Source organism: Falco rusticolus, chromosome 13, assembly GCF_015220075.1.
Source record: "Falco rusticolus isolate bFalRus1 chromosome 13, bFalRus1.pri, whole genome shotgun sequence".
NCBI classification, from domain to species: Eukaryota; Metazoa; Chordata; class Aves; order Falconiformes; family Falconidae; genus Falco; species Falco rusticolus.
The window spans coordinates 12549963-12565217 of record NC_051199.1 but is presented as its reverse complement, the minus strand read 5'-3'; the positions used below and the strand labels follow the sequence as shown (position 1 = coordinate 12565217).

At 50.4% G+C, this 15255-nt stretch overlaps 1 protein-coding gene across 1 annotated transcript in view; it reads left to right on the top strand.

Moving 5' to 3' along the window:
* The first annotated feature begins 1709 nt into the window (after nt 1-1709).
* Nucleotides 1710-15255, top strand: part of PID1 (phosphotyrosine interaction domain containing 1) — a 91149-nt gene continuing 77603 nt past the window's right edge. The window contains exon 1 of the mRNA XM_037407449.1: nt 1710-1819. Within this exon, the coding sequence (XP_037263346.1) occupies nt 1790-1819 (30 nt within the window). The 5' untranslated portion in view covers nt 1710-1789. The remainder of the gene's footprint in view (nt 1820-15255) is intronic.

Below are 15255 nucleotides of genomic sequence, written 5' to 3'. Positions count from 1 at the left end.
CAGGAGCCTGCAGAGACTCTCCCTTTTCTGTGGCATTTCTGATCTCCACAGGGAAGAGCAGTGTCTGTGTGTCCCTGCCCAAGCTGGCATGGACATGCCATGGGAAAGCTGGCACCCTGCTGCCCGCACTGCTTTCCTCAAGGTCGGTGGGCACTGCTCTGCTGGCACTGCCACCCCCTCGTGCATGGCAGCCAGCACGTGGCTCCGCCACGGCTTAAAACGTGGCCCAAGCACCGAGGTCATTTAGATACTTCTGGAGCTTTTGCCTTTAACCTCCTGGATAGCAAAAGAGGGCTTTTTTTTTTTTAAATTTTTTTTTTTTTTGCCTTTTGCTGCTTAAAGGGATGTCCCGGGACGGTGTAGGGCACTGTTAGTCAACAGCTGGTTTGGGGCCAGTAATGGCATCGCCCCCCCTGCCTGGCAGGTGCCCTGGAGCGGATCCATCTAAGGAGATGGAAACATCAGGTCAGGTAATTGTCAGGGTGATGTGAACGTTGCGATTCATACGTTATTTTAGTAACACTGACAACAGTTTTCCTTACATGTCCCCGTGGCGGCTGGAGCTGAGGCCAGCGGTGTGGCTCGGGGAGGCTGCGGTGTGGTGCATGGTGGCAGGGCTGGGGGGCATGCGGGTGGGGGCCCACTGCGGGGCTGGGGGAGATGGGCTGTTGCACCCCAGTGTTCGGAAACAGATCTGTCTACTCCAAGCGCTGTGCCTTAATGTGCTGCTCCCTACTCTGCCCGATTTAGGGGTGGACGTGGTCATATTTCTGCTGCTCCTTGTGCGGGGTGGGGGCAGGAGGAGGCCTGCGCTGAGCTCCACGTGAGGGCGAGCACCATGCCGCTTCAGCAGGTCCCCAAGGTGCTGTGCCCCACTCCTTCACCTGCTCCACAAACCTAATGCCAGAGGTTCGGGCTCATTGTGGGGGAAGGCGGTCGAGACACTCCGTGGGGTATTTTTCTGCCCCACCGCAGGAGGAGGCAGAACCCAAAGCCTGTCCTTGTCCCGCTGGAGGAATCGATGCCGGGCACTACGGCACAGCCGAGCGGGCTGTTGGCGCTGGTGTGGCGCAGGCCCCTCGGCCACCCGGGGCTGACAACGCGGGAGGGGTCCCCAGGAGGGGTCCCGGGCCCAGCCGCTGGCCTCCAGTGCTCAGTGCCTCTGCGCTGCCGGCGGCTGCCTGGGCACGGGCAGGGCCTGGCTGAGCCGGGCAGCGTCCCGCCGGCTCCTCAGCGGCTTCAGCCTCCTGCAGAGGAGGAGGAGGAAGAAGTTTCGGCCGCCGTGGGGAAGGCGGCCCCTGGGGAGGGCTCCCTGGGGGGACCCCTCCATCCTCCCGGGCAGCGCACAGCGAGCGCAGGTGGGGAGGCTGGCGCCCCTGCCCGGGCAGCTCGGGGCCGGGCACCACGGGGCTGGCACGGCGGCGGCCGGGGGTGCCTGCGCTGCGCCCCTTCCCCCGCACGCCCCCGGGAGCGCCCGCAGGTGGAGGCCGCGCCGCCGGGGGTGCCCATCCCGGAGGGGTGCCCATCGCGGAGGGGTGCCCATCGCGGAGGGGTGCCCATCGCGGAGGGGTGCCCATCGCGGAGGGGGTGCCAGCCCACCGAGGATGCATGCCGCCGGTCCCCGCGCCGCCGAACGGGTCCGCGCGTGGCCCCCACCGCCCTGCGGCGGACACGCGTGGGCGGAGCGGCGGGGCGGGGCGGGCGGCGGCGCGGCGCGGAGGGGAGCGCGCCCGCAGAGAGCCGCGCTCGGCAGCGCCCGCTCGGCAGCGCCTCCCGCCGCCGCGGCACCATGTGGCAGCCGGCCACGGAGCGGCTGCAGGTAGGCGCGGGCGGGGGTCCGGCCCGGGGCGGGGGGCCCGGGCCCGCGGAGCTGCCCGGGGAGGGCGGCGGGGGCCGTGCCGGCGGAGCATCATCCCCCGGTACCGGGAGTTTGTTGCAACTTCTCCCCCCGCCTCCGCGGAGGGGGGCGGCACGGGACGCACGCACGGACACACGGGCGGTGCCGGGGGAGGGAGGCGCTGCCCCGGCCGCGTCCGGCTGCCGCTGCCCGGCGGGGTTCGGTGCCGGCCCCGGGCGGCGGCGCGGCGCGGGAAGCGCTGTTTTAGGGGCTTCTCCCCCGCACCCCTCAGGTGAGGGGGAGCCCGGCCGGCCCGGCCGCCCCCGACCCGCGGAGCGGGGCGCGGGGTCCCAGCTCCGCGGAGCCGGGCGGCAGCGCCCGGGCGGGGCGGGGGGCGCGGGGCCGGGGTCCCTCCGCCGGCCGCCCGCAGCCTCTCGCGGCGGGGCGGGCGCCGCCAGCTCTGCCTCCGCGGCTTTGCATGTATGTTTTTATGCATATTTCATATTCCGGGTGAAATCTGAGACAGGCAGGGAGCAAGATGCAATAAAACTCACTTGTAGTGCCCCTCTGTCGATTTCACATAGTTTTCCAGAGCAAGTGTCTAGTGCGAGAGACTGGGACATTTTAAATAGAGAATCAGTGGTGGTAGCAGATGACAAGAGGCGTTACTACTTGCTTTTGCAATTCACATTGAGAGCTTGCTTTGATATCGTCAAGCAGAAAATTCAGCAGTTTGATTTGAGTTGATAGTAAAGCCCAGCCGAGCAGAGCCATGGGCTTTAATCTGCACCAGCCAGTAACAGGAATAATCCCTGTGTTTAAAAAGCCATACTTTTCTCTACGAGAAACTTCATTTTTCATGGATAGGAGCGATGTACCACATCCATAGTTTATGGATTCCAGGGTAAAAACTATGTGAGCGCGTTATTATTTATTTGTTTCCCCATGTTAGCCAGAAACCTCTCTACTAAGGAGTTACGATCTTGCGCCGGGGGAGGAAGGGGGGGCTGCAGGGGAATGACCTGAGGAGGCTGCACCCAGCTTTGGGGGGCAAAGGAGAAAGTGAGGGGGGGAGGAAGGAAGGGAAAAGCTGAGGTTAGTAGTGCTATGCTGGTCTGGATCGTACGGACTGGCTATGTGCCCTCTTTGTGGAATTGGGAGATGAATAAGATACTAATATTGCAAATATCTGATGCAGCCTACAAGAGCACGCAAAGCTAAAGAGAACCAGGTGCATATGTTTTGCAGAATTAAGCTGTGAGTAACCTTATTTAGCTGCCTCATGTATCCCATGTGCTGGTAGGGGTCTTGCCTTAGGGAGGGGGTGGGAAAGGCTGTGGGAAGCCGGGGATGCTTGCTGAGCCTCTCACTTACCTACTGCAGCACGATACAGGCCTGTAGCAAGGGGAGCCTGCGCTGCTCCCAGCTGCTGGAGGGGAGCCACAAGCACCAAAGTTCTCAGCAGTGGCCACTGGCTTTGTGCAACCTAGTGTTGGTTGCCTCTAGCTGGAGGCTCCAGGTATCCCGAGCCTCCCACAGTGCTGAGTGCCTCTAAAAGCAGTTCCTGCCAACAGGAGTTTCTGGGGAAGTACGTGAACGGCTGTAGGTGCTCTTAAAAAAACAAGCCAGAGGGATCCAGAATTGCAGAATTCAACGATGCTTTGGACTTGTACCAGCTCTTAAAATGGGGAGAAGGGGAAAGCCTTGGGGAAGTCACAAGGAGCCTGTAATAATTCTGGGTTCGCACAAGAGGTTAAATAATGTGGTGAGCAGTGGACAAAACAAATGCAGTGAGTGCAAGGATGCTGGGAATAACTAGGATGTGATCTTACTCCATATACACATGAGCCAGAGTTGCATTGGCGATATTTTAATATGCCCAACCCCTTTGACATTTTTTTTTTCCATAAAAGCTTTGAAACTTGGTCATTTCAAGTAGCCTGATCTACCTTTCTGTCTCCAAGAACCACATGTAGTGCGTCGCCAGCCTGGCCAGAGCTGCTGGCAGCGCTGCCCAGCCCCCTCGGGGAGAGCTTGTGCAAGGCAGTAAGTGCATGTTTTTTCCCTTCTTTCTTCCCCTCAACATCTTGATTCAGTTTCAGGTGTCCCATTTTGCTGTTGTTGTTCCCTCTGCCAGGGTCCCTCTCTCCTGGCTTCCAGCTGCTGTGAAACAAATATTGGCGCCATCGGGGTGTTGAAGGGAGACCCTCTGCTTGTCTGTGGTGTCACAAGTGCTCAGCCTGGCTGGCAAGCACGTGTTGGGGGGGTGCTGGGCTTGGGTTTGTGGTTGTAGCAGGGGGGTATTTGGTCACTGGTTAAAGTAGATGACGTCTTATGGTCTCCATTCACAAATTCTGTGATAACAGGTTATACCAAGTTGCTACTGTAGGTTATTTGGGGGATGTATAATGGCAGGTCCAGCCCTGTCTTCTATAGGTTTTCCTTGGAGCTGATGTATGTGTGCAGGCAGTGTGGAGCTGGCACAGCTGTCTTGACATTTTAATGTGTAAGTTGTATGTGGTTTAATTTTGACCCGGATGTGTCCTGCATTAATATCCATCTGTGGCGAACTGCAGGTCTGTTGTTGGTCCATCTTGTAGCTCTGTGCTAAGTAAAATGGTAGAGAAAATATTTTCATCTTTCAGAATATTTCTTTTGGCCTGGTTCAGTAAGGGAAAGTATGAACTGACTTTGGAAGTGGATGCCTGTTTGTATGGGTCAGTTCTGCCCTCGTTGGTAAGGCAAACTGTGTATGTTTAACTTAAATGATAGCGAGCATCACAGCATGAAGACAAGGTGTGCAATGATGATCTATTGTTTGTGGATCTTCTTTCCCAGTCCCATGCAGTGTATGACAAGGCTGCATGTTCCTGGTCTGTGGCCGCTTGTGTAAAATCTGCTTTTGTTCCAAATGTGCTCAGTCCTGTCAAGTTTCACAGTTTGTGCTGAAATTTTTGGCATTGACTAGATGGGTACAATTCCAGTAGTGAGGTCAGCAGCAGAGCTCATGGGTATGCAATAGCAATGAAGTGTCATCAGCAGCTGGGTTACAAATATGTGGTGAGCTGGGGCATGAGCTGGACTTGTCCCCACTGCTGTCGTGGCCACTTGCTGCTGAAAGCTTCATTTGCTACTGAGATGGTCCCTTCCTGGGGCTTTTGTTTCTGGCTTTGCTGGAATAAGTCATGATTACTTGTTTTTTGGGTGGTGGTTTTTTTTTTTTATTATTTTGTTTTGGTCACTCTGTTCTCCACTCCACTTCTCTCTGATGGAAGCTTTTCCTGTTATCCTGCTGCTTAATGAAGAAGCCCCACTGTTTCTGGAAGATATGTTGAAATGAATTACATGGATTAGAAGAGTAAGCTAGAAAAACATAAATGTCCAGGTTTCTGGAATTTCCTTGAAAATATAATACAGTGAAGCCAGCTTTTTCTTCTGCGGTTCCTTTCCTTTCCCCTTTTGTGATTCTTTCACCTATAACAACATCGCAGTTACGTGCATTTTCTACAAAGTTAGTGGGACAGTCAGTTACATGGGAAACCGCACAGCTGGGATGTTGCAGGAATATACCATAGGGATCAGCAAGTCTCTGGTGTAGTGCTCAAGAAGATTATGATTTTGCAGGTGATACAGGCAATAGCATTATTCACACAATATAAAAGAGACGATCTGGGACTGTGTCTTTTTTGAAGACTTCCCCCCCCCCCCCCTTAATTCCTGTGGCAGCATTCCTGGTTTGTGTTCTGTAAAATGTGGGTGGACGTACTGCACATGTGCATGCCTCCATGCCTCCTCTGCTGGAGCAGCGACTTGAGGGTGGGGGGGGTGGGGGTGGCTTCAGGTATTTAAGGGTTGTTCTCCCTGCTGGGAGTGCTGAGGCTCCAGCGCAGGGTTTGCTGTACCTTCTGGGTATGGTTTTCATTGCTGCGTTTGCAGCAGACCTTATTGACGGTTATAAGCAGTGCGCTCTTATTTTTGGCTTGACGTTTGTGGCAGCAGCACTAGTTGAAACAATGCCGAAAATTTTCTGAAATCTTTCTTTAAAATTATTTCCAAATGTACCCTCTGTGCCTGGTTTGGGACATGGAGGGTTGGGAGCCCCTGGCGGCACAGCTGGGATGTTGGAGCCGCAGGCTTCAGCGATGCTCCCATGAGGACTCTGAAGTGGTTTTTGAAAACAAGCAAGGTCTTGGTGCAGTTTTGTATGCCTGTCGGAGAGATGACTGCTATTTGCTTTGAAACCTGAATTTTCCTGGAAGCTTGATGCCAGACATTGTTTCTAGATAATAAATCCCAGTGGGTGCATACTTTCCGTGGTCATGCTGTTTATAAGACCTGTTTATAAGTGTTCCTGCTTCTCATAACACGTGTAGGTAATAGGGATTGCCATGTCCAAATCCATTTTCCCCTGGAGTGGGAGCCACAGCAGTGCTGGTGCTGCCCAGCCTCGTGCTGCAATGCCGGGCGTCCCTGAGCTGAGCTGTGCCCACGAGCCCTGCTTTTGGAGAAGCTCTCGCTTTTCTTCTGCAGGTAGTAGAGTTGGTGGCACCTCATGTGAGTGGGGGTCAGCTAGCAGGGAGCGGACAGGAGGGCCGTGTTGTGGAGCTGGCTCTCATCCTGCATCCTGCTCCTGTCCATGGGTCCAGGTGGGAAAACGCTGCTCTTTCACATGCTTTTCCTGGTCAGGCAGTTGCCTCTGGCTAAGCTGTTGCTCAGTTTCTGCCATCACCCGGGACTGCCCCAAACCGGGAGACCCCCTTGCTTTCTGCTGCCTCCCGGCTTTGGGGCTGGGCATCCTTTGGTGAAGTGGCTTCATAAGGATGTGCAAATGGCCAAGTGTTCACGGTAGGACTTCAATGACTCTGTCTGCTCACCTGGAAATCCAATATTCTTACTGAAACGCACAGTTTTGCACCATTTCTGGGAAAGGATTTAGTAGCAGGTGGCTACGGTGTATTTCTCATACTGCTGGATTTATTTCTTTTATAAAATAGAGTTCCGCATCTCTTCTAACGTGCTGTGAAATACTGTGGGGGAGAGCTGTGCGTGGGTGAGATGAGGTGCAGTGAAGCAGGTGATGGAGGGCCCTCCTTTAGTGGGACAAGTTTGATTCCCAGAACCCAGAGGCTTAATTTTGCCATCACGTAACTTGTGCAGCCCCTATGAAGTCCATGGGAAATATGTTTGTGCAAGACTGCTTTACCACAGGCTTTGAGTTGCTGGTGTAATTTACCTCCATGTCATTGAGATACAGTAGTAAAAACACAGCGCAGCTGTTAATGGAAGTGAAAAAAGTGAAAGCAGTGATTCTGGGGGTGTTGCTGCTCACCTTCTGGCCTGCCTGAGAGCACTGCTTTCCGAGGCTTCATAAATACATCGCTTGTTTTGCTGGGATTTGTTAACTGTACCCTCTACCATGTACCCTGAATCTACTGATACTTTCAGACGCTGGGATGGCAGACTCTGTGCTAAATGCACACGTAGTACATGCTTCCACTACCACCTAGTATACGCATCAAATGCCTTTCCCATGTCAGGAACACTGAAACTCTTCACTCAAGAAAAGTCAGCCCTGGGCAGACTTGTGTGTATGTGATGGCTTTGAGGTAGCCATGGGTGCAGTGGTTTTATGACAGATGTTTGCATATGTTCAGATGTGATGAGGTTTTAGGTGCTATTGGTCCCTTAAAAATCAACTTCTCATCTATTATATGTCCAGTGCTCGCATGCATATGTATGTTAAAAAATGCAGTGTAAAGTCAGTTGAAACAACAGTTTTCCAATTTTTAAAAGCAGATGGAAAACCTCCTATTTAAACCAAGTGCAAACAGGTTGTAAGTGTAAAGCACACAAACAGCTGTCTAGGCAGAAACCACTGCGAGACATGTATAGCAGGACTGATACTACTACTGAACTCTGGTTTTGTTAAAGATTATGTCAGAAGGAAAAAGTGAAAAGCATTTGAAATTTAAGCTTGAGTCATGTGAATGCAAATGTCCACGAAGTCTTACAGCCCAGTGTTTTGGCGCTATATAGCTTCAGGATAGCTTTCAAGGCATCAGGTTTTGCACTAGTTTGCTACTATGAGTTTACAGCAGTCAGGGATCTTTAAAACAAAGCTCTGTGATTCCAGCAAGCTCATCTGGCACCACTTAGCTTGGGCAGTTCCTTTTTTCTACGTTACTTATTCTTTGTAGAAAATGAATGGCTCTGGAAAAATGCTAATTTTGGGAAGCATTCTATGACCAAAAGAAAATCAAAATCAGTGACTGCCTTGTGGAAAGCCCCCTGGGAAATGATTTTAAGGGTTCTTTTATAGTGTACTACTAGTTTCTGTTTATGAAGCTGACAGCCTGTTTGATGACCAAGAAAAATAATAAAAAAAAATAAAGCAGTGATTTCCTTGAAGGAAGACAAACTGAAGTGTTCAGTCTAAGTAGTTCAGAATTTTTAACTACCTCTTTCTTATTTTCTCTTTGTCCCTGGTGGCAGCCAGCAGGACAGTCAGCACTGTAGTGTCCAGAGCCTTACGGTTTCCTTCCAGGCAGGATTGTGTTCACAGCAGATGTGCCTTCAGCTGGGCGGTGGGAGGTGTGCTGTGCTGCTGAGGCTTTGTGCGAGCATCCTCATGCGTAGAGAAGTACGGTGGTGACTTCATTTGCAATTTGGCACTCTGTGTAAGCAAGATGAGAGTCTGACCCAGAGACATGTCATGTGTAGCTGAAAAGTCCCTTTAAGCAATGTTTAGTCCTTGCCTTTTTTTATCCCCCGTGGTGCTTTCATATATAATAATTCAACTTATTTGCACTTCAAATAATAACTGGAAAAGTTACAGGTGACAGTAGTGTTAAGTCTTCTGGGCTGTTTCAGAATAAGTGTGCCAGAACTCTTTGACCAAAGATTTTACATGTGGGTGATTGTAACTGTGTCAAAGACCTAACAGGGCTTTTCGTAATGTGTTTTTCCTGATGAAGTACTGGAAATCTGGAGTAGCAAATATAGATCTTTGATGCATAGAATCTTAAGGGAAAAAAAATTTGTTTATTGCTGATACTCTTTTAATGATGGTGCTTCAACAGGATTAGACTCAGCCTCATCATGATTAGGTTGATCTCGTTGCACTGACCCTTACCTTAGCAGTTCGCTGAAGCGTTGGTCCTTCTGAAGAACCTCCATGCCTGTTTTCATCAGGAGCATTTAAACAGTAACCACTTTTCTGACAAAATAATTATCAGTGGTAATAATTCCAACGTCGATTTTAAAATGTAAAAATTTTACCATCCCAGCTGTCTGCCTCTGTCCCCTCAGAGGCTTCCCCTGCTCTGTCACACTGAATGCTTCAAGGGGAGGGGGTGGGAGGTCTGGAGTGGGTCAGGGGCCTTTTTGGGGCCATTTCACTCCCTCTCACAGCTTAATGGCTGGTGATGCTTCCAGGCTATGTTAACCGCTACATTTCGGACCTGAGTTTCTAGTGATGAGTGTTCCTGATGGAGCGGTGCTGTGGGTGCCACGCTGCTCGGTTGGGCTCCCCGCGCTGCAGCGCTGGCGGTGGGCGCCCTTGCACTGTACCCCTGCGTGGTGTTGGCTCTGTGTCATGCCAGGCAATTTTCAAATGCCTCCTCCTGTGAAAACATTTTCTCCAGATATATTTGATGGGAACTGCCAAGAAGCTGAACGCAGATAGAAAGTTAATTAAGTGTCCTGAAGCTCAGATCTGTGGCCACCTCTTTCTTCCCATGCCAGGCTCCCTCTTGGATTTGAGAGATGGTTATTCCATACATTTGTGTGAAGCTTTCGGAATGACCTTAGAGTAAGTTTCCAAGTATTCAGAGCCTCTGCTAAGGGCCAGGCTTTTCCAGAGAGCATTTTACCTGGTAGACTCAGCTCTTCTGAAAACTTGTCCGCTCATTCAGTGTCTGGAGAGAAATGATGTTCAGAGTGGTCCCACTGGTGGAGTGGCTACCCTGAAGATCTCACAGTGGCACCTGGTCCAAGGTCCACTGGGGTCAGTACCAACCTTGTGCCTGACTGGATTGTAGAGCAGGGCAGTAATCCTGCCCCTGGGGCTGTTACAGATGATCCAGAAAGTTTGTATAGTCTCATTTAAAACAAACATTTCTGCATGCTGTGGAGCTTCTTCCTGAGAGTGTCTGCTGGCTGGAAGCCAGGACAGAGGAGTTTGGGGTCTGCAGGGGACCAAGGGCACTGGACCGCTGTGGCGATGGGGGCAAACTTCAAATACATCATCCCAGCCTGCAAGTTTCTGGTTCTCCGTTCCCTCCCTGAGCCTGGGTGTTGAGAGACAGGGGGACAGCGGGACGCAGCGTTTCCTCTCTGAATAGCTGCAGGGGGAGGCTCTCCAGAGCGATTCTCAGCTGCTCTGCAACTTCCCTGTAGCTGGAGACCGGGTTTTCCTGCTGTCAGGATTAAACTGTGCTTTCTGAGCCGATGATGATGATACTGACCTGAAAATGGTCTAGTTTCTTGGGGAGGGAAATTACCCCTCCCTCCAGTCCTTCTGGTTAAAAAAACCAGGTAAACAACATTTCTGTTGTTATTCATCAGAACTGTCCAGTGAAATTAATATGCTGAACTTGGATTTTAAATATGTTAAAAAAAATTGTCGTCAGTTTTCTAGTATTTCCTTTTGCTGGGGAGAGGAACACTGCAAGAAGAGTTGTGTCATGGTGGGCTGCTTCTTTTGGCTCCAGCTTGGAGCTGCAGAGCACAAAGGCAAACAGCAAAATTGTTAGAAAAAAATGTCAGATTTCAAAAAGAGGGTTTTAATCTCTTTTCCTTTCATTTGAGACTATTTATTTAACAGAACCTTTTGCCCATTTTTAGCTCTTCCATCTGGAATTTATTATTTTTTTCTGGTTTTTGACCAGAAAAGTACTTTTTGGAACGCAGGCAAACACCAAGCTGCAGCTCCCTGAGCTGCCTGGGTGTCAGGCAATAGCGTGTATCCCTGCCTTGGCACTCGCACAGTGCATCAGCGGAAAATGGCAGTGAATTTCTTATATCTTTCACAAAATTACCAAGTTAAGCATCTTTAAATTTTTTCTCTAGTCCACGGGAATTTTCTGTGCCTGACTCTAAGTTTGAATCAGAAAGTGTAGAATCTTGAATCTTGTCCCAGTGCTTTAAAGAAGGAGCCTGTACAGCACAGATCTGCACAGGCTTCAGTTTTCACAGCTGTGGTCTGTTGTTTGGATTAGAATCAGAAGGAAAGATATTTTGAAAATTTTACATCGGTCCTCTCGATAGTTTGGCTGAAAGGGCCTATTGAGCTTGGTACCGCGTGTTTGAGAAAATCCTGATAGTAAAGACAGCTTTGGTGCCTCGTGCTGAAATGAACTGCTGGAGGGATGTGCAGTGATGCTGGGGAGTGCTGCGTGATTAACTTTTCTGGTAGGCACCAAAGAGTGAACCCAGCAATGACTCTCAAGACACCCGAAGGCTGGTGATGCTCCAGCCAAGGACGAGGCTCAGGGGTCGGCAATGGCTCTGAGCCTGCCCCCAGCCGGCTGGGCTGCCCCCAGGAGCTGTGGGTTTGTGACCCTGCTTCCCCGCCCCGGGCTTTGGGGCACTGCCACCAACAAAGCTGCCGGCTGGGACATGTGGTCAGATGATGGGGGAAGTGGAGGCCTCTCTCTCACATTCTTGTTGGTGAAGCATCAGTGCCAAGGTCTGCAGGAGGGACGTTAGCTTCTGCGGGACTGGACAGTTTGCTTTGATAAATGTGTGTTAAATCTCTCAGCTTTAGGAGTGCAGCCTTATCTCTGCATGTACAGATATGCTTTCGAATCTATTAACTTTTATCTTGCCATTTGAGATGGCGATGTAACTCTTCAGTGGTTTGTAAGGAATGTTAGGAAGCATTTGTTTGTGAGTGATGGGTTTGTTTTGATCTAGTGTTTAGAGGCTCTTTTTTTTATCAAAACGCCTGAAGCTTGGTGCTAGGATGTGTAACATTTTCAGAGGGCAGTGTTTTAAGCTTGTACCTCTAAAATACAGAGCTGCTATAGAAGGGAGAGTTGTGCAGTTTGAAGTGTTACAGGAACCCAGATGGGTTCTACTGTTGCCTTTTCTCACAGATTGGTGTTGCAATATTCAGTTCTTTCTTATAGCTTTGGGGTCGTGTGTGCCTCCCCGTCACAATCCTGCAGCTTCTGGCTCAGTAACAGGGCTCACGCTTCCAAGGACTTACCCTGCTGCAAAGACTTGGGGTTTTGTTTTCCTCGACAGGTATCATGGATGGAGTTCAGATCATTTCCTTGTGGGTGTCCAGTGGGGGCTGGGGCTGCCTGGTGTAGGAAATAGCCCCATCAGAAATACTGGGCTGGCTGCAGGGTCTGCAGAGGTGAAGGGCAGTTGTTCTGTGCATCACAGCAAGCCTGGAACCAGTCGCTAAATGAACGAGGTGACTGCCTTTCATAATCAAGGGTGATGAAAGGCCCTGGCATTTCACTTCCACCCCATCTCCTGGGGGTGCTGGTCGGCAGCTGCTGAACGTAAGCCATCAGTGTGCCCAAGTGGCCAAGAGCATCTTGGCTTGTATTCAAAACAGTGTGGCCAGCAGGACCAGGGCAGTGACTGTCCCCCTGCACTGGGCACTGGTGAGGCCGCACCTCGAATCCTGGGTTCGGTTCTGGGCCCCTCGCTGCAGGAGGGACGTAGAGGGGCTGGAGCGTGTCCAGAGACGGGCAGCGGGGCTGGGGAAGGGGCTGGAGCACAAGTCTGATGGGGAGCGGCTGAGGGAACTGGGGGGGTTAGTGTGGAGAGGAGGGGGCTCAGGGGGGACCTTGTTGCTCTCTACACCTACCTGACAGGGGCTGTAGCGAGGCGGGGGTCGGTCTCTTCTCCCAGATAACAAGCGACAGGGCAAGAGGAAATGGCCTCGAGTTGTGCCAGGGGAGGTTTAGATTGGGTATGAGGAAAAATTTCTGCACTGAAAGGGTGAAGCACTGGAACAGGCTGCCCAGGGAGGTGGTTGAATCACCATTCCTGGAGGTTTAAAAAATGCATAGATGTGTTTAGGGACACGGTTTAGTGACAGACTTGGCAGTCCTGAGCTAACAGTTGGACTTGATGACCTCAAAGGTCTTTTGCAACCTAAATGATTCTGTGTTTCAGGACAATTAAAAATATTCACTGGAGTTCTAGTTAGTCCCTGTTTAATTGTTCCTTTCCTGAAGCCACTCTCCCACATCCTTGTCCCGTTTAAAATGCTGACAAGTTTCAGGCTTCAGAAGTGGTGGAGCTCATCTCTCCTAAGGAAAGTTGTATTTGAAGAGATTGTGAGCTACAGGAGCTAGCAGACATGAGTTATGGCAAGATCTTCACCTGGAAACAGATGTTCCAGAGCTGCAGCTTGGAGCTGTCAGCCCCGTGGTTGAACAAACTCCCACTGGTTTTCTGAGCTTGGGACTGGGCTCCAGTGGGTCAGAGCAGGGGACCAGCTGTGTGGGGCAGAGAGGTCTGTGTAGGTGAAGGTGTCTGGGGATGTTTGTCAGAAAGGCAGAATCAAAGGAGGCTTTGGACTAATGTAAAATGCTTTGTAGAGATACAGATCTGCTGGGGCAGGAGGAGCAGGTCGGCAGCTGGGGTCCAGAAGGGTCCATGAGCGGCCTGGGGTCAGGCATGGCCCGGGAACCCTGTCTGCAAAAACCTTGCACTGAAACAGCTCACTTCTCCTTGGTTTAAATTATTTTCAGAGGACATTTATTATTTTTTTTTCAGGTTAGGATTTTTATTTCTCAACATCAGAAGTTATTCATGCTGCTTACGCGATGTTAGTGAAACAGCCGCGTGCAGTGGGCAGCGTTGGCCAGGGGAATGCCCATCCCTTGTGTGTTGTGAAGCTTACGGTGCTGGTTCTGGAGTTCTGTAACAGCCTGAGCTCTTGTTCCTCTGTTATGGTCTGAGGGTGTCCGTACGTGGACGTGGAGCTTTCCAAGATAAGCAAAGTGAATGTGGTTTGGCATTTAAATCACTGATGTATCAAGCCAGAGAATTTCAGAAGCCATTAATGTCTAAAGAGATGTCATTTTGTTCACTTGGGGATAAACTTTGCCCCTGTTAATATGTGCGTCTTTTTTTTGGTCCAAATTCAGATCTTGAGAACATTGCCATAAATCTCAGTGCCATTGCTAATGCCAGCGGCATTACTGTGTGTTTCTTTTACCCTGATTGAGAAGAAACGTCATGTGTTTTCAAGAGTCCAAATTCTACCTGTTTTTTTTCATCCTTTTTTTTTTTTTTTTTTTTTTTTTTAAGAGTAGATATATGTGACAAGATTTAATGTCTGAGAGTGCTGAACTGAATGTTTGTGTATGACTCTTTTTGGAAAGCATGTGTGACTGAAGTCATTCCGGACCGGTTCCTGATGCTGTTTGGATAAGGGGCTGCTACGTATCTGACCAAGGAACGCCTGTGTCAGACTGTGAGCTCACCCCCCCTTTGCTTTGCGGGGGGTGGGGGTGGGGGGGAACTGCTTTACAAAATATTTATGGCACGTTAATACGCCTCCCAGTCGTGTGGTTCCTGCCCTGTGCGCAGGGACGTGGCTGTCCCAGTGGCTGGGAGCAGCACTGGCTGCAGCCTGCCGCCCCGCTTCAGAGCTTCAGCAAATATTTGTGTTTTTCAGCTGAAAACTGTATTTCTTACTTGTGAATCTAGTGTGTTTCTGAGGCCTTTTCTTGTTTTCACATTTTCGGGTGAAAACTTCATGTATTTGTTTCTTCAAAGGGTTTAAAATGCCCACTCTGCTTTTTATTTTATTCAGCATTTCTCAGGAACAAAAAAAGTGTTCCTTCCAGCAGCTGTTCTTACAGGGCTAAAGTTAGAGAGCAGTCTGCCTCATCCTGGGAAAAAAACATTGTTACCAGCATTCTCTTAGTCTCAAATCCATGTGTGGGACAACAGGAAAGTGCAGTCCTATTCTTCCCCCTTACACTAAAATATGTCTGGTGATTTGAATTTTTTTTTTTTTTTTCCAGATTTTTAAACAGCTTTCTGTGAGGTTTTTACATCTGGTCTCCTTGCTGAGCTTTCCCACTTGGTAGAAGCCTGCATAAAATCAGACTGAAGCATTTGCTTTAAAATGGCATAGTCCTTACGGTGCCACACCAGTGCCTCTCGTGACTTCCCACGTTGGTAGCAGAGTGATGCTGTGAGCTTGAAGGGTCATTATCACGAAGTTAGTTACTGTTAATCATGGCACCTGTGCTGCAGAGCCGCCAAGGCACAGTGGTTATGGCTGTGTAATAGAGTTTCCAGAAGGACAGGCTTTGTAGCATCCCAGTTAGTAGGTGTCAATAGGCAGCAGTACAGTTTTATTTAAGATGGAGTTTTATTAAAGCCCTTTTATTAGGACTGTTTGGCTGAAGGAGCAGGTGAAGGCTCCCTTGGCAGTG